Source organism: Cupressus sempervirens, chromosome 7 (assembly GCF_028749045.1).
Source record: "Cupressus sempervirens isolate cs-2001-9-10 chromosome 7, ASM2874904v1, whole genome shotgun sequence".
NCBI classification, from domain to species: Eukaryota; Viridiplantae; Streptophyta; class Pinopsida; order Cupressales; family Cupressaceae; genus Cupressus; species Cupressus sempervirens.
The window spans coordinates 915,229,118-915,247,978 of NC_143124.1; the positions used below are offsets into that span (position 1 = coordinate 915,229,118).

At 36.8% G+C, this 18,861-nt stretch overlaps 1 protein-coding gene across 1 annotated transcript in view; it reads left to right on the forward strand.

Moving 5' to 3' along the window:
- The first annotated feature begins 660 nt into the window (after positions 1-660).
- Positions 661-18,861, forward strand: part of MSFC1 (Mitochondrial substrate carrier family protein) — a 63,885-nt gene continuing 45,684 nt past the window's right edge. Inside the window, exon 1 of the mRNA XM_089793505.1 lies at positions 661-1,588. Coding sequence (XP_089649631.1) covers positions 1,136-1,588 — 453 coding nt within the window. The 5' untranslated portion in view covers positions 661-1,135. The remainder of the gene's footprint in view (positions 1,589-18,861) is intronic.

Here is an 18,861-nt window from a genome sequence, read left to right on the forward strand (position 1 = left end):
CGCCATACATTATAAAATTATTTTCTAATATAAATAAAATTAATATTATTATTTTAATATAGAATACCAATTTATTTTCAACTAATTAGATAAACAATTGAAACTATATAAACAATTTGTATACATTAGTCAAAGTTTTTTTTCCATATTTTAGTCTCCGTAGAGTTACATTTATATAAGTACATTTGCTTTTTTTTTTTTTTTTTTTTCATATTTTAATCTCCATAGAGTCATATTTAAGCCGAGAGGCTTTTTACAATGGCAACAATCTTCAACGTAAACATTTTCCATTTTGAAAAAAAATTGACGTTCATTTACATGTCATAAAAATAAAATAAAAATAGACTAAATATAATTATAATTAAAATCTTGAAAATTATGGAAGTAAAAATAAGGCAAATCAAAGTCTCGAATCATTTCCTCAAGTCTCTTAGACCCACATAAATATGTAATGATGAAAATTATAAGATTATGAAAATAGACGCCCCAAAAAGAATATCTCTCAACTTATTTTATATATATATATAAAATATATAAGCTAGTTATATAGGCAAATCCATTACAATTCCTTAAAAAAAAGTATTAGTAATTTTTTTGTCTTCCATATTTTTTAAATTTAGACATCACTACCATATAAACCATTGTATAAGCCAAATACTTGTCCTTGCATCAGATTTGTTTTCTTTCTGTATTTTCCCTTGTGAGAAATAAATAATAGTTAAAAATGTTTAGTAGATCACATGCTCCTGGCGCTGCTTCTGCGATGCCCACATGCGCCAGAAAGAAGAGGTAAGACAACAATCATTTCTAAACATCAAAGACGGGAATGGAATATACGATGACCTTTATACCTATTTGGAGCCATTTCTTATTTTATTTTGCCTTTGGTCCTGGATTTTTAATGGATTCCTCGCAGAAGCAGTACGTCTGTTTAGAGTAATACATGCAACTAAATGTCATTTGCTTCGTGGAGGAGATCTGGTCCTTCACGGACGCTTTTATTGTTGAAATTTTTTGGTATATATCCTTTGTATTGAATCTCCCTAAATGGGTCATGCTTCTGCAATTTCAAGATCATATCTGTCATTTTGATCGCTGCGTGATCATACCAAGATTACAGACAATTTAATACTTCATGGGAACAGTGGGAGATAATCGTACCAATGGTTCAGAGGATGTTTCTTCTACTTCTTCAGGAGATACCAAGAACCCCCAAAATAGAGCTGTTATTCCTCCATACATGAAGGCAGTATCAGGGTCACTGGGAGGCATGGTGGAAGCCTGCTGCCTGCAGCCAATTGATGTGATAAAAACAAGGCTCCAACTGGACAGGGTGGGACAATACAGAGGGATTGCTCATTGTGGCACAACCATTGCTAAAACAGAGGGGATCAGAGCCCTGTGGAAGGGCCTCACACCTTTTGCCACGCATTTAACCCTTAAATACACGCTCAGGATGGGAACTAATGCTCTGTTGCAGACTGCCTTGGCAGATTCTCAAACAGGGAAGCTTAGCAATGCAAGCAGGATGATGGCTGGATTTGGTGCAGGGGTGCTGGAGGCCCTCGTGATCGTCACTCCATTTGAGGTAGGTCAGAGATTATACTATTTTTTTGTCAGTTTTGAAATGATTATGGGCTTTGAACATTTTCTAGGAACGTGGAACTAGAGGAAAGGTACTCAAGAGCTGTGGAAGTTTTTGTTTCTTGCCAAGTTAGCGAGCCTTATTTATTTTGCTTTTGTTCCTATGAGCCGTAAGTTATTTCAAGGAACCAAATGCTGCAGGTAGGCCAGTATCCAGAATAATACTAACCAAGAGGTTGGAAGTCTTCCTAATCTCAACTGTCATGGTTGAACCAATGCCCAAGTTGTTGGGATATATCCTCTTCTAAGATAGACAGGGGCAGGAATGTTGATTGCTTGTTGTTTGAATGACTTTGACGATTCTTCCAGCAATTTTTTTTTTACCGGAGTGCTTGGCCTGCAATCTGTTTGGATTTGCAGCTGGAGAATTTCTGCAAGGGTGGGCAACATGCGCCGCATTGAGCCTCACTAGATCAAAGCCAAACTAAAGTAATCAAAAGCTTCGCAGTTTCCTGGCTCAGCTCTGCTTTTGTTGGCAAGCATGAAACTCTTAATCATCTAGTAGGTCAAATTCCCCTTTCGCATTAGTACTACTCGGTATGAGTATATTGATTTGGTGTTTGACAGTCCAAGGTTATTTGTCTTTATTACAATTGATCTAAGCTTCTGAATTGGAATTGGGTATGGGTACGGGGGTACGGTATGTCCTTACAGCAATTTTTGAACGTTTTGGGCACGTCCATACAAATCAAAGATAGAAGTTATAAATATATACATATTGCAGGTTACAAACATGAATGAAGTTCAGAATACCTCATCATATCATGCATATGCTAAATAAGACCACTATAAATACTACAAATGAAGTACATAAATTTGATACTGATTTGTCAAACTTTAATGTCGTGATAGATATTCACGGTTCCATATCAGCATTATTCAATTAGTATCATGCAATTTCTATCAAGATCAACATAATTATAACTGACATTAGATGATGTCGGTAGATTAGAAGATCCACAAGCAGCCCCATTTTGACTCCAAATTAAAGTATGCTGCCTATTTGACCTCTCAAAAAGTTAAAAGGTGAAGACTGCGTGGCAGCAGAAGCATCCATGTTAGCCTGCTTTCATTTTACATCCTACAACTTCGTTTCCCCTTCCATGTACTCATCTAGTTTGTGGGTATGAATGAATGAAAGATTTTAATGACATCCAGAAAACCAAGCAGTCTAATGGAACAAAGTACCGTAGAACTAAGCAATTTCCATTTTTCTTTTCATTTTCAATCTCCTGCTATAGATCTCAACCAAAAAATCAGCAGTTTGGTTGATCTTATCTACTTCAAATAAACTATGCATGCTGTCTGCTTTCAAGATTACATCATAATAAGTTCGGATGTTGTCGTACACTATACATTCTGAGGGATAATGCCATTTTGATTCAATTGCTTCCGTCCTACAAAACATGTTCTCTCCTCCCAAGCCTGTTTGGGCCTCTTTCATCTACCTGTCTCGCATCTGAGATGATGAGATCCTGCCTTCAATTGTGCCACTAACAACCTTGCCTTTACTTTAATAGCGACCCCTAGATATGTTTTCTCACCACGTTCCCTAGTTGGGTTGAATTCTTGAATGTAGTAAGCCTTTTTTCTACCAATGTTATTATTCCACATGGCATTCTGAAACTTCTCTATAACAGACTTTTTTATGTCCACATTTGTGTTAGGACACTTATGTAACTTGTGGTAAGAAACCCAAGTTAGAGTGTATGTAAACTAGCTCCTCTGCCTTATTTGTTGTCCATTAGTTGTGCTTCACTAAGTGAACAAAGAGTATGTACTTCAACTCTACTCAAACGAAGAGCAATTAGCATCCTATTGAGGCAAAGTTACAATCTGTTTGGATTTGCAGCCAGAGAATTTCTGCAAAGGTGGGCAACATGTGCCGCATTGAGCCTCACTAGATCAAAGCCAAACTAAAGTAATCAAAAGCTTCGCAGTTTCCTGGCTCAGCTCTACTTTTGTTGGCAAGCATGAAACTCTTAATCATCTAGTAGGTCAAATTCCCCTTTTGCATTAGTACTACTTGGTATGAGTATATTGATTTGGTGTTTGACAGTCCAAGGTTATTAGTCTTTATTACAATTGATCTAAGCTTCTGAATTGGAATTGGGTATGGGTACGGGGGTACGGTATGTCCTTACAGCAATTTTTGAATGTTTTGGGCACGTCCATACAAATCAAAGATAGAAGTCATAAATATATACATATTTCAGGTTACAAACTTGAATGAAGTTCAGAATACCTCATATCGTGCATATGCTAAATAAGACCACTATAAATACTACAATCGAAGTACATAAATTTGATACTGATTTGACAAACTTTAATGTTGTGATAGATATTCACAGTTCCATATCAGCATTATTCAATTAGTATCATGTAATTTCTATCAAGAGCAACATAATTATAACTGACATTAGATGATGTCGGTAGATTAGAAGATCCACAAGCAGCCCCATTTTGACTCCAAATTAAAGTATGCTGCCTATTTGACCTCTCAAAAACTTAAAAGGTGAATACTGCGTGGCAGCAGAAGCATCCATGTTAGCCTGCTTTCGTTTTACATCCTACAACTTCGTTTCCCCTTCCTTGTACTCATCTAGTTTGTGGGTATGAATGAATGAAAGATTTTAATGACATCCAGAAAACCAAGCAGTCTAATGGAACAAAGTACCGTAGAACTAAGCAATTTCCATTTTTCTTTCCATTTTCAATCTCCTGCTATAGATCTCAACCAAAAAGTCAGCAGTTTGGTTGATCTTATCTACTTCAAATAAACTATGCATGCTGTCTGCTTTCAAGATTACATCATAATAAGTTCGGATGTTGTCGTACACTATACATTTTGAGGGAAAATGCCATTTTGATTCAATTGCTTCCGTCCTACAAAACATGTTCTCTCCTCCCAAGCCTCTTTGGGCCTCTTTCATATACCTGTCTCACATCTGAGATGATGAGATCCTGCCTTCAATTGTGCCACTAACAGCCTTGCCTTTACTTTAATGGCGACCCCTAGATACGTTTTCTCACCACGTTCCCTAGTTGGGTTGAATTCTTGAATGTACTAAGCCTTTTTTCTACTAAAGTTATTATTCCACATGGCATTCTGAAACTTCTCTATAACAAACTTTTTTATGTCCACATTTGTGTTAGGACACTTATGTAACTTGCGGTAAGAAACACAAGTTAGAGTGTATGTAAACTAGCTCCTCTGCCTTATTTGTTGTCCATTAGTTGTGCTTCACTAAGTGGACAAAGAGTATGTACTTCAACTCTACTCAAACGAAGAGCAATTAGCATCCTATTGAGGCAAAGTTAGAGAGTTGGAGCTATTAAATTGTAAATCAAACAAAAAATATGAAAATAAAAATTCAAATTTTTTTTTTAAGAGAATTTGCAGTAAAAATGATGAAACTTGAGATAAAATTCTGATTGCAAGAGTCTATAGGTGGGCTGCCATCATTGAGGTACCACCAAGAGGGAGCATACTACCTATACTTGTCTTAGATAGTGGGAACTGTTTTGGCCATTAATGCTGCAAAATCAATGAATTTATTTGTAATTAAATTTCCTATATTAGGATTGCGGAAGAGTTTATCAAATACTTGCTTGCACCCTTTGTTGACTTCTATATCTTTAGATCTATTCAGTGGAAGATAAAGAATCTCATTGCTACTACTTAGGCGTTATTCAAGGCAAGAAGATGTTGCAGAGTTGCCATTTTGTTACTCAACAAAAATTCTTTGCACCTCTTTTAAGAAAGTTTCTTGAGTGATTTTCTTATTTCATTTATGATGAAATTCATCTTCCCAATCATTGAATCAATGCCATTTTATACCACTCTGACTTATCCATGTCAGTAAAATGGATCATACTCATATTGTGTTGGTGAAACTAAGTTACTAAACTAAGAGCTATTTGCTCTATATATATTCCCTCTTAATGTTGGATTACCTTTATAAAGGTCAGAGCTGGTTGATGACCAAATCGGAAAATACGCCCGCACCCTCACAAGTTGTTTCAGGACAATTGTGCTGGGGGTGAATCAGGTCTTAGCAACTTGTTTAAAAATAAAAAGAATAAAAACAAAACTGAATTAATATTTTTGAAAATAAATCACTAAAGTGAAACATAAAATTTAAAGATTTTATAGTCTCAATTACCTTTGGAATTGGAAATGGACCCTTTAATAGTCCATAGTATCAGGCAATCTGTTTTTGGGTCTACAAACAGCTTACAGTATATGAGACTACTATACTCCTAGTGTGCAAGGGGCACCTAAATGCGTTTCAAATATAAGGCATACATTCCCTACCCCTTATAGGATCTGAACTTGTAACGTCTCTTTTAAGAGTACAAGGTCTTTAACATCTCCAATGGTGAGAATGATTTAAAACTGGCCTCCAAGGTGTGGCTGTTTGTGGTGAACATTTGAATCTCTTTTGCCTCAACATAGACTTGTTAGAACCAATTTGTTTTCTTGTCCAATTATGTAGTATGAGGTTGAGGAAGTGGACAACACAAGGTGTCCAAAATAGAACATACCAACTACTCTACAATACTCTGCATTTTTTATTATGACTTGGACACCCATTTGAGAATTCACTTCTGCAATGCACTAGTATTTCAGCAATAAATTGTGCATTCACAACTTTTGCCCCTTTAGAGCACATTGCAAACACATGGATGAATGACTAATTTCTAGCATCCTTCCATTGAGAATGATGTAGACCCTTGTATGTTTTTGTGAATACCTAATGGAATCCAATTAAGTCTCAATATTTTTGATTTCCTTTTGATAGTAAGATATTGCTCACCACCTCATAACTTGGGCTTGCGTACCCTTTTGGAGCATTTTAAAAACTTTTCTCACCATATCTTGCCAACATGGTGTTTGAATGACATTGAAAGAAAAATCATTTACATGGAAACATCTTGCATTGATTTGATTGACAATCTCTGTAGTGTCATTTTGAAGTGCCCTCTCCAATGGCCACTTCATTCTCTTCAACTCAGGGGGCTCTTCTTAATATTTGCCCCAAAATGGGTGGCTCTATATCATAACTCCAAGGTTGGCTCTAGTTGATGGGAAAGCAAGGGGATTTATAACTCTTGCATTTGCATCCTCTTGCTCTCTGATTATTTTCTATATTATGAGTATGCGATAGTTGAGAAAGCGGGTACCAATTTTATTCTTTTATAAAGGTAAAAGGATACAAGTTAAAATTATAAAGGTTTGGAACTATTGATCTCATTTCATCAATGACATGCACAGTGTTCAAAGATGATAGTCCAACAATCATTTGCTGTTGCACCATTGGCCAAATGACAACATGTCAATAAGTGGCAGAGCTTGCATCAAAGTCACAAACCTTTGAGAAGTTTTGTCATGCAAAGACCACGTGGTCTGTTGATGCTTCTCAAGAATGAGTGCCCGTTTGACAGCTCAAGGGCGCTGCACTATTGGTGGAAACTTAAAAGCTAATGTATTATAATTGATGGACCAACTAAATTTGCTTTTTTGTATGATGAAAGCAAAGATGACTAACAGTGGTTAAGCTTGAAGAAAGGATCTGCAAGACTTTGTTCTAGATTGTGATTTAGAAAGCCAACTTTAACTCTAGTTGCATGAATTTTGCATTTATCTCTCCACTTTTTTTTGGATCTTTGTAGCTTCTCACATTGGGTGGGAGAGTACAAATATGTATTTCTTCCCTTTCCTCATAAGCATATTAAGATAGAATTGAAAATCTGAATAAGACCAGACTTCTTAATCCAGAGGTTTTCTGGTAAATTAAGTTCTATGTTCGCATGATTTCCCATGTTGGTACAGAGATGGATCAAATAAAAATATGATTAACCATCCTGACTTCTGGTAAATTCATGGTAGTATGTACAATTTAGACAACAAATGGGACCATTTGGGTAACTCTATATAATCAGTAACTTTTGTGATGTATGATGAAGATCAAATTGTTATTGAAATAAATGATGCCTAAGTAACTAGTTAAAGAAGATGAGGAAATTTCAGGGATATGGAACTTATACTTTGATGGTGCTAGATGTGCTAGTGGATTAAGAGCAGGATTGTCTTGTAACTCCAACAGGGAAGAAATTTTAGGAAGCCTTTGCCTCTAGTTTATTTGTACAGATGATGAAGTGAAATATAGATCATTGGTCCATGGTTTTATTTTAGCAGAAAAGATGAAATTTAAGCAGTTGCAAATATTTGGAACTTTCATTAGGCAAATTAAAGAACTGGCTGTTGCCACAATTGAAAGGATGAAGTCATATTGCCATAGAATCCAGGATCTCTTTCAGGTTTTTGAAGCTCTGATTTTCCAAGGAATTCCAATAGAACAAAATGTTCAGATCGACCAAATTGCAATGACTTGGTTATAGATTGATTTACAAAGGACCTTCTGGTAGATAAGGATTCTGCCAAATTGATAATTCTGGGCTGGTATCCTAGATAATCGTGATCACTGGCAAGTATTTGAGTATGATTTTCAAATCAAATTATTTATTTAACAATTGAGAGACTTCATTCATAGAAGTAGAATAACTGCAGCCCAAAATAAAGAAATCTTACGAAGATCAAATTTGTTTTAACTGTCCTTTTCCTCCAATAGCTGGGGCACAGTTAGTTAGTTGCTGTTTGGGGATTTTTTTGTTCAGTAGTCTGCCGTCTCTTCTTTGGTTGAGTTAGCTTTTATGAGGTGCAGTAGCTGTTTGTCAAGTTCGGATCTGAGTTTTGTTTCAGGTCTTTTGGACTTCTATGCTCAATGGATATGCAAGACAACTGGTCTTTGAGTTTTAGCAGGCAAAACTTCCTTTGAGGTTGCTAAAAGTGTTGGCCAATTTTCTCTCTTTGGCTCAAATAGTGTTTCAGTTTTTACCCTTGTTTTTCTAGAAGTCTTGGTTTTGTTCTAGCCTTCTAGGATATCAAAATGGTTGGAAATGTTTTCCAAATGCTAGTGTTAAATGAAGTGTTCCATTTATATCATGTCTGTGAGTATTCCTAAGACTAAAACATGTCTTTGGTCATATCACGAGGCAGTGGGTATCATGTTTTACCTTTGAAAAGGAGTACGAGTCATCAAATAAGCCTTTATGCCAAAAAGAGGGCAGTTGATGTTCTTTGAAAAAAGTGAATTTTTGAGTTTTAGGGTTTGACTGGACATTGAAGGAGTCTTCCCCAAAACTTGGCATGGAACTATGGTTTATTGCTTTGTTGCCCTGCATGGCATGTTTCAAAACATGGAGAGAAACATGATGTGGTGAATGAAGAATTGGAATTTCTAGGAGTTGATGATGCAGGAGCATCTTGGGTTCGCTTGCAATCTTGCATGTTTGAGAGGGATTTTGGTTAATGGTCTGGGAGCTCGGCATGGTCCTTGGTTGCTCGGCATGGTCTGGGAGCTCGGCATGGTCTTGGTTACTCGGCATGGTCTTTTGCTGCTCGGCATGGTCTGGAAATTTGGTGCCTGTTGCAAGTCGTGTAACTAATTTTCTATAATGAGTTAGAGGATGAAAATTTCAGGAATTGAAGAGAGCCTAGATTTCTATCTACGGTTCAAAGCACGAGTTCTAATTCATCCGAAGCTAGGAGATATCGCAATTTTACCAAGACATCGATTTTGGGAATTTAATTATTGTAGGAGGCCGACTTTGGCATTTAATTTATGTATTTGTATTTAATTTGTGTTCTGGGCCGACCTGTGGCTTAGATTGGTATAAGTAAGGGTTGTGGGGAAGTCTTTAAGATGATCATTCAGCAAGGAGAAGTAGAGGAGCTTGGAAGAGTGAATTTTGAGAAGGGCTAGTAGCCAGGGTTTTGGGATTGGATCTTGAGGGATCTTGCAGAACTATTACTTGCTTTGTTTCTGGCTGTAACCGGGAAGGCCTTACAGCCCGGCACATTGCATGTAATCAGTTATATTTTATGAATATATTATTATGATTTGGTATCAGATTTGCATTGTTGCTTCTTGTTATTATGTTTCCGCTGCATGGTTTTATAGCAGAGGGCTAGGACATCTCCGTTGGGGATTCTCCTGCCTTGCATTGCGTCAGTTGATGACAAGTTACCTCCACTTGACCTTAGGTCTCCCGAGAGAGGATTCTATGTGTTTTGCGTTCATCATTTATGAGGTCTGTTATCTCTGATATCTATGAAAACCTTTTGTTGTCATGAAGAAAGACCATAGTTGTCAATATAGAGTGCATTTAAAATTACAGTCTTCCCTGCATTTGTCAATAAAGAGCGCATTTGTGATTTCATGCAGTCTGCAATGTGAAAATTAAGTTGATTCCCTTGAGTCAGTTTGAAGGACTTGTGTTTTAACCATGAAAGCCTATAAGGTTGCAGGCAGGGAATTTAGTATGTAATTTGTTAACCACAAAAGCCCTTTAATGTCATAGGCAGTGAATGGGGCATATTATTTATCTTTGAAAACAGTTCTTGTTCTTGTCACAGTCCTTTAGTTTTGCCTGGGGTATGAAGAACTTATGAAATGTCAAGACCTTGTTCTGTCAAGTTTGAAAGGTCACACTGTTCTTTGCAGCGAAGAAAGAGGAATATACAAGCTTTGCATCACACCCTGTAAGGAATGCATGATAAGCTTGCTAAGGACAGGACATGTCAGTAAGCCATGGGATGAAGAGAAAGGCATCATTTTAACATGTATTTTCACTCCTAGCTTCTTAAGCAGATACAAACTTACACTAACGGGATATTAAGATAGGAGAGTCACAGAGGTCATATGCAGAGTTAAGGCAATCATGGCATGTTTTAAGAGACAGTGAGGATGCAGGCCATGTATCATGAAAGACATCATAAGCCATGAGTACGAGAGGGGTACTTATGTCTGTAAAAGTTTGACAATTTGAAGCTTTCTCAAAGATCTTTCCATACTGGGAACACAGTCACAGAGGTTATATTCTGAAGGGACTGTCAATTTGAAAAGATAGAAAGGTTGCAGAAGAGGAAGGATATTTGAATCTTATGACAGGTCTTCAAGGATACAATAAATGTTAGAGATGATAATCTTAAGAAGACAGTGACATAAATTTAAAGGGACAGTGAAAATGATAGTGTCCCAAGGGTTGCAGGTAAAGGTTGATAGTGAACAAAGTTCAGAGGTCATATAGAGATAGTTCATAGGACAGCAAGATCACTAAATTAAAAAAAGTAGCCTACAACAGAGAGCTGGTTGAAACTAAGAAATGATTAATGACAAGTCATCTAAAACAATGTAAAGTTTGAATGCCAAGTGATAAGAATAGAAATCAGTGAAAGAGGATAGTTAACATTTTAAGTTTTAAGCAGTGTTACACCGGTGCGGGGGTGCGGCGGTGCGGGGGGATGTCAGGACGAGTTTTGGGTGTGGGAAAAAAAAGGGCCCCAATTTGGGGACGGTGGGGGTGCGGGGGGAGGGGGGAGGAGGGGGGAGGGGGTTGCATAGTATATATATGTGACTGAAAATGCTAATCATGAAATGATACTTCAATATATTATATAACATACCAAATATAGTTGAATAGAGAAAATTGAAATGCAATTCACAAATCAAAAGTTCAAACTTGAAACTTGAAACTTCATAAACATTACCAATGACCATTTAACAAATTAACTTAGTTCAAGAGGCAAGATGCAAAATTCATTGTTCAAGTATGAATATCATATATCATAAAGATGCTCATAATGACAATGAGCCTAGTAGCATGAAACAGTGAAATGAAATAATGTATCATAGCTGTATCAAAGTGAGTACAATCAACAAAATGACAAAATGTCAATAATGAGAATGGAATCATCCCAAGTGCTTTGCAATCATCCCTATACCAAAGTCCTCATCACTGGAACTACTAGACTCCTTGTGGGTAAGATCTTGATCCTCTAAAGGAACACCAACTAGCCCTACATTGACTTTTGCTACGTCATCATCCTCATCAATTTGAGTTGGATCCTCTAGCTCCACATCCCATCGTGCTGCAGGGCTCTCCTTGTACTTGCGTGTCTTGCAATCTTTGAGCCGCAAGAAACCATGTACAACAACAAACTTCTCTACTCTCTTAGAGGTAAGTCTATTCCTCTTAACTGAGTGAATGAAGCCATAGGTGGACCAGTTTCTCTCTGCAGTTGAGGAGCTAGAGACCTAAGATAACAAAGTTGAAAGTTACAACTTACAACAAACGTTCATACAATTTGTAACAAATGATAAATGATAATTCATTGAATCAATGAATCATAAATTAAAATCAGTAAAGTAAAACTCTTAAAGTTAAAGATTATAAAGGGGTGGAATTACTGTTAGTGACATAGGATCTGTAACTTGTAATAGCACTTGTGGATATTTTATGTGTTTTTCAAGTTACTATTCGAATGAATATATATGTGATATAAAGAGGCATGCCTCTTGAAGAGACATGACTCTTTAATATATTAACTTACATTAGTTATAGTTATAACACAATTAATATACCCTTAATACATTATATATATATATATATATATATCTAATATAAGTGAATTATTCCATATATAATATTTGTCATATATTATATATCTCATATATATAATATAAATTATCAGACAGAATTATAACATTAACACTCCCTCTTAACGAAGAAGGATAAAACACATAGATATTACACCATAGGTAATATTTCAAAAATAATACATATAGGAAATCTTTGATTAGAAGATTTCTAGAATATGATATAATGTTAGTATTGGCCTATCAAAATATCAACATATGATATTCACCAATTACTATTTGATATCATATTTGGTAACATGAGCATTGGCCTATCAAAATATCAATCAAATGATATTCACCAAATACTCCGAGTAATTGCCTATCAGAACATCAACTAAATGATATCTACCAAGTACTCAATGTGGTAATGGCCTGTCAAAATATCAAGGCATGATAAACACCAAGTACCAAAAATATATCTATACAAACAACTTGTAGATAATCAAATTAATGACATCAACCGCCTAGTTGTTGATTTACAAGATAAAGCCCTTACATGAAACACTTTCACAAAAAATGAATCATGCTACAAGTTATTGTAAGGATGTCACTTTACAACAACTTCTCCTAATACAAGTGATAATCATTTAGAAGTCGTCACTTCTTCATGATGTACATAGGGGACAGGCTCATACATGTATGACATCAAAAGTTCCCATGAAGTCTCCATGAATACTGTCATGTGGTGTTGTCACAACATTCACCATAAAACATGTCAGAGAATAAGGTTTCTCCCTCTTAGTTTGATATCACCTTTTCTGACCTCTTAGCAAAAGGTTCTTTCCGATGAAGTGTCAAACTTCCTCTGAATCTGTTATCATCCTTCTAACCTCTTGGTAGCAAGTCATGTAATGCTTCCCTAGTTCAATAGGTATCCTGATAGCATAAGGTCTTCCAGCCTACAAACATGAGACTTTATCCCATGAATCATAGTCCTATAGCTGTTATAGTTTCTGACTAGTGGAGAATCCATCAACAAGGTCTACTCCTTCTGAACCAAGATCATCAAAAGTTTGATTGAAGCATTTTATTTTCTGCTCCCTCTCTTTCTCCAAGGTTGCCTCTAGTGAACTATCAGACTCCCTCTCATAATGTCAATCATCAAGGATATTCGCTTCAAGAGACTCAAATTTTTCAACCCGATCGTCAGATAATTAATGAATCCTAAATCACAGCTTCTTTGAAGCTAATATCATAAGATTGAGTCTGCACAATATTTGGTAGTATGCCTAATGTTCCAATCTTCTTTCCTGCAAGGGCATCCTCAAAGACAAAGTAAAAGATTAAGGCTAATGACTCTCAATAGCACATATAGAAGTACAAATAAGAGAGAGACTACAATGAGTAGATAAGTGTAATACTAGAGGATAATGAATACATATCTACGCATCCTTGGTACATGAAGGTCCATATATGAAAATATCTTCTTAGATCCTCTTTTGAATCAGCTCCTCACTAAGGATGGTTCAAGTGGGAATGAAACATTGTTTATTATATTTCCCCCACAATGTAAAATTCTCACTCTTATGCCATCGAACAATATTATTTTTATTTTCACATTAAATATGATAGGCTCCTTTATGTTTTTCTTTTTCTTCTTTACAAGGAATCATCCCTTTAGAGCTTGAAGAGCTGCAAAAGCTTGTCCTTGTAAATGGTCAATAGTTGGAGGAACCACCACTTTATCGGAAGCAACATGCAGGGCTGAACGAGATGGAGTAGGTATGCCAGGAGATGGAAAGGAACATTCAGATTCTGAAGATAGGGGTTCAAACATAGAGGTTCTTGTTGAATTTGAATCAATACTTTCTATGTCAGCCAAACCAACAGCTTCATCTTTTTCATTAAGCCCACTTGCACTAGTTTCTTGAACTAAAATAGATTTGCTAAAGTCTGTGACAACAATAATTGGTACTGTTTTATATGCTAATAGAGTTTCATTATTAATAAACTGTTTTGTCTCCATTGTTTCTGGAATATGAGGAGTAGCGGAAGTGTTTTGATCAATACTATATATTGTAGAAGTTGTGGGATCTGGTTGTTTTTTTTTTTTTTGCACTATCACTAGGAAAGGTGTAATCAAAATCACTAGAAACATCTGGATTTCTTTCCATAGAACTAACCTAATCTTCTGAATTTGATTCCGGCCCTGTAACAAGTGAAACAACTGAGGAGTCCATATCCTCAATTTGAATCGTGGCACCAGTTTTTGAATATAGCGAACTAGTTGCATCATCACTATCAGATGTTTTGGACACATATTTTATTTCAGAATAAGATTTAACAGGAGAAGGTGCATTGTTTGTGGACTGTGATGTAGCTACTAAAGTTTGTTCAGACCGGGGCATGGCTGATAAGTTATCTATACAGTCATATTTGGCAACAACTGGGGAATCAGACAGTGAGCAAGATGAAACATCTTTGCCATTGTTAATGGGTACCAAATCTACCGGCTCAAATTCAGGTTCCTTTGGATCAACATCTATTGTGCTACTAGTCACAGGAGCAAGCCTTATATCAGTTCCAGCTTCAGTTCTCAAACTATTTATTTCCTCAAGCGAGAGGCAAGACTAGTCTGTACCTGTATCCTGTGTACCCATCAGTTTTCCTCATTTTGCTTTTGTTCCTGGGCATCAGCTGTTATCAAGTTACCTGCATTTTCCTCATTTTGCTTTTGTTTCAAGGTATCAGCTGATAACAGTTTACCATGTGCCCATTCATGATCAGCAAATGTTGAGTGTAAGTCATTAGAAGATAATATAGTTCTTGTGTAGCAGTAAGAGGAAGCATCACTCGGTTCTTGTCCGTTCTTCTTGAGAAGAAAGAATGTTAAGCAAAAACAAAACCAATTATAAGAACAAGTTCTGCAGCTCCTGCAGCCAAGTAACTTGAAAACTTATCATACGTATTTGCTGTCAGCGACACAAGCAGAGCAAAGAGATTTTCTATGAAGTTGGGCCTGCGCTTTCTATCCAATCCCTTGATTTCGCATCAAGTATCACCCGTGTCTTTTCGTGAGTTTCGACGAGGGGCTTCACTCGCGGGTTAAAGTTCTTGAATACATCCTCACCTGTTGTAAATTCCGCACACTTTTCCTTGACCTCTCTCTGCATCATCTCATTGTGTAACTCGTTCTCTAATACCCGCTGCCTGACCTTCTCCATTCCTAGAGACTCGCTCAGCTTGCGGTAGAATTTTGATGTCTCCAAACTGTTATCTATGTATTCCTTGACCAGCGTTTTTTTATGACGGGATCTTTAATTATTTTTTTCCTTGTTTTCACAGATGCAGTTGAAGAATTCCGACACCATTTTCTACAAATTGTTCAAATTGCAGATGTTATGACTTTGTACAAGATCAGACTCGCCCCCTTCCCCTTCTCCGTAAGAAAGAAAGATAAAAGAAGGAAGACTCTCATTGGTTTGTTTATTTCCACCCTGTGACCATTGTAGAAATGTTTTTCTTCCATGACTTCCCAACATGATGAAGATCATCATTTCCATTCTCAACGCAACTCGATCACGTATCAATATTTAACATTTTTGTTATCTTTAAAGTATGTTGTGAGACTGTATTCAATATAGAATCACCATCACAGTATTCTTCTATTCACCATATATATATCAAAAGAAAAAATCCTTAAGATCAAACATGCTCTGATACCATGTTAGTGAAATAGGATCTGTAACTTGTAATAGCACTTGTGGATATTTTATGTGTTTTTCAAGTTACTATTCGAATGAATATATATGTGATATAAAGAGGCATGCCTCTTGAAGAGAGATGTCTCTTTAATATATTAACTTACATTAGTTATAGTTATAACACAATTAATATACCCTTAATACATTATATATATATATATATATATATATATATCACTCTAATATAAGTGAATTATTCCATATATAATATTTGTCATATATTATATATCTCATATATATAATATAAATTATCCAACAGAATTATAACATTAACAATTACAAACCTGAGAAAGTAGTCGGATGACTAGTGAGGTGATCTTTGACTTCTGTGACCCATGACATTTCCGCCACAAAATGAGATTCTTTTGTGACATAGTTTTGAGATCCACCTTTGCAATATCAGAGTATATTACAAGTTACAAGTTTACAACATAAATTTAAAATAACTTAAATAAAGTTATAAGTAACAATTAAAAGAACTTATAATTATAAAGAGTTTAGAGCATTGAATCAAGATTTTAGGATTACTTGAAAGACTAGCAAATTCAGACCACTTGATGTGAATCTCACTAGTAGTCTCAATATCATACATCCTAGCAATGCATCGAAATAACCCATTAGTCACCTCATCATCCTGAAGTGGTGTGACTCTACTAGGCCTAGGTATGTACCTCTTCGGGTTCAATGCATAGGCAGCCATGTGCAAAGGAGTGTTAAGCTTCTCCCACCTGCGGTGAATGATAGACCCAATGTGCTCCGTATAGAATGCTAGAGTGGGGTCTCTCTCACGTACAACAATACGCATTTGCCCAAGCATGGAATCAATGCACTTATAAACCTCTCCAAGGCTAGGTGAATCTGCATCTCCATATCTAATCACCTGAAACACTGGAGTAATGATGAAGACTGTATTTTGCGTTACTCCAAAACGGATCACTCTTCACTGTCTCCTTTACCCTCTTCCCCTGCTCTGTTCTGGACTTAGGCCATCGATTCCATTCTTTTGTCATAACCATGAGTTGCAATGACTTTTGCAACTCAATCATTCTCCCCAAGAGAATATAATATGATGCGTACCTGGTCTCAACTGGTTTCAGGAATTGCTTCTTTGCGAAGCTCCTGAAAAGTGCATGTGATGTATGGTGATTGCAGATAAACATTTGCTCCTCTCTCCCATCATTAACCACTTGTCTAATCCAGTGAATTTTTCCCATGTCTTTGAGTTCATTGTTCATGGCATGCACACAATATGGAGTCCACCAAATATGCCTATGAGCTGCTTCAACAAGCCTCCCTGCAGCTTTGCACACATGTGTTGCATCTGTCACAACTTGGACCACATTTTGTGGCCCAACCTCCTCAATGGCTTCCCTAAGCACATGAAACTGAAAATCAACATCTTTACGATGCCCTAAACAATCAACTGCCTTCAAAAAGTATGGGCCCTCGGTGCATGTAACCATAATGTTGATGAGTGGACGATGACTAATGTCCGTCCACCCATCCATGATAATGTTGCTGCCTGAATCCATCCAACATGCCTTCTTCTACCTCGTTAGGATTTCGACCTTGTCATAGGCTCTATCGAACACTGTGGTCCTCAACTTGTGGTCACCTGGTGGCACATATGATGGCTCTTCCTCGTTCACTACCATGGACATCATCCTCACAAAATAGGGAGATCGAGCCACATGTGTAGGGATGCCATCGGAAAAGAAGAAATCACCAACATCATCATCTAACTGGTCCCTTGTGTGCATGTTAAATAAATGAGCAATGGGGTTACTATGACTACGACTTGTAGTTGCTTTCCGTCTCCCCCTACTGCTATCCCCTGCTGAACTGTGTCTAGGTGACGAAAATGATGGTGTAGGTGACATAGTCCCTGCTCTTTGATGCAAGAAACAAGTAGATGTATCTCGCTGCCCCTGTAACTGCTGTATACTCTGTACCTGTTGCCCAACAGCCAGAGATCTAGGCATCGAGACTTCAATATCATCATAAATGTCCCATAGTTTGTTCACTTCAATTCTGTATTTCACATTCTTAGGATTTGACAAGAATATGCATGGGTTCATGCCATAACCAGTCCAAAAAAGAAGGTGTGCATTAACTCTTGTAATGCTGCCAAACCATTCTGTGCCACATATATTACACTTCCATTTACATGTGCCACCACCTGAAGGTGTAGGGTGTGTAATTTTCATAGCAAACTATTTTAGAGGGGACTTTGGATCATAAGGACCCCTAACATACTTTGCCAAAATCTCTGAAGGGCAATCAATAGTGTTAAGTTTGTAACTAGATAATCTATAGGTCTGAATGTGCAGACCGCACTTGATCTTCTCCATCTAAATATCATATGAATAGCATTTAATATATTCCTATAAACCTGTTGTGATAGGCGGCGACTTCTAAAGAGTGATTAATATTTTGTTCTAACTTAACAATTATGTTAGTGGCTGATTATGTGTTAACCATTCTTGTGATCGCTGATATCTGGGAGAGGTTATATGTGCCACCTTAGGAAGGGACATGTCTCGCCTTAGGAAGGGACGTGCCCTTTATTCATGATATTTAGGGGGGTTATTGTTGTAGTTTTGAGGACACACATACATTAAGTCTGCTCCCTCAAGTAACAGTATCAAATCGATTTATTGCAGAGATAAAACTACTTTCAGATCAGAATAAAGGTTGATAACTACTCTATACTTCGGAGTTCTAAGAAATTCATATTCAGCAATAAAGGATAGATTACAAGTTTGATCAGAGACAATTTTATTTAGAAACTTTACAAATAGAAGGCACCCCTGGTGCAACATAAGGAAGCTCTTCCTCAGATTGACCATCTACATTAGCCCCATGATCACTTCCCTCGGGCGCAGGCTCATAATTAGATGCACTTCCCTCATTAATCTCTATGTCTTCTGCACTTTGGCCGGATCTAGAGGCCATTTATAAAACTG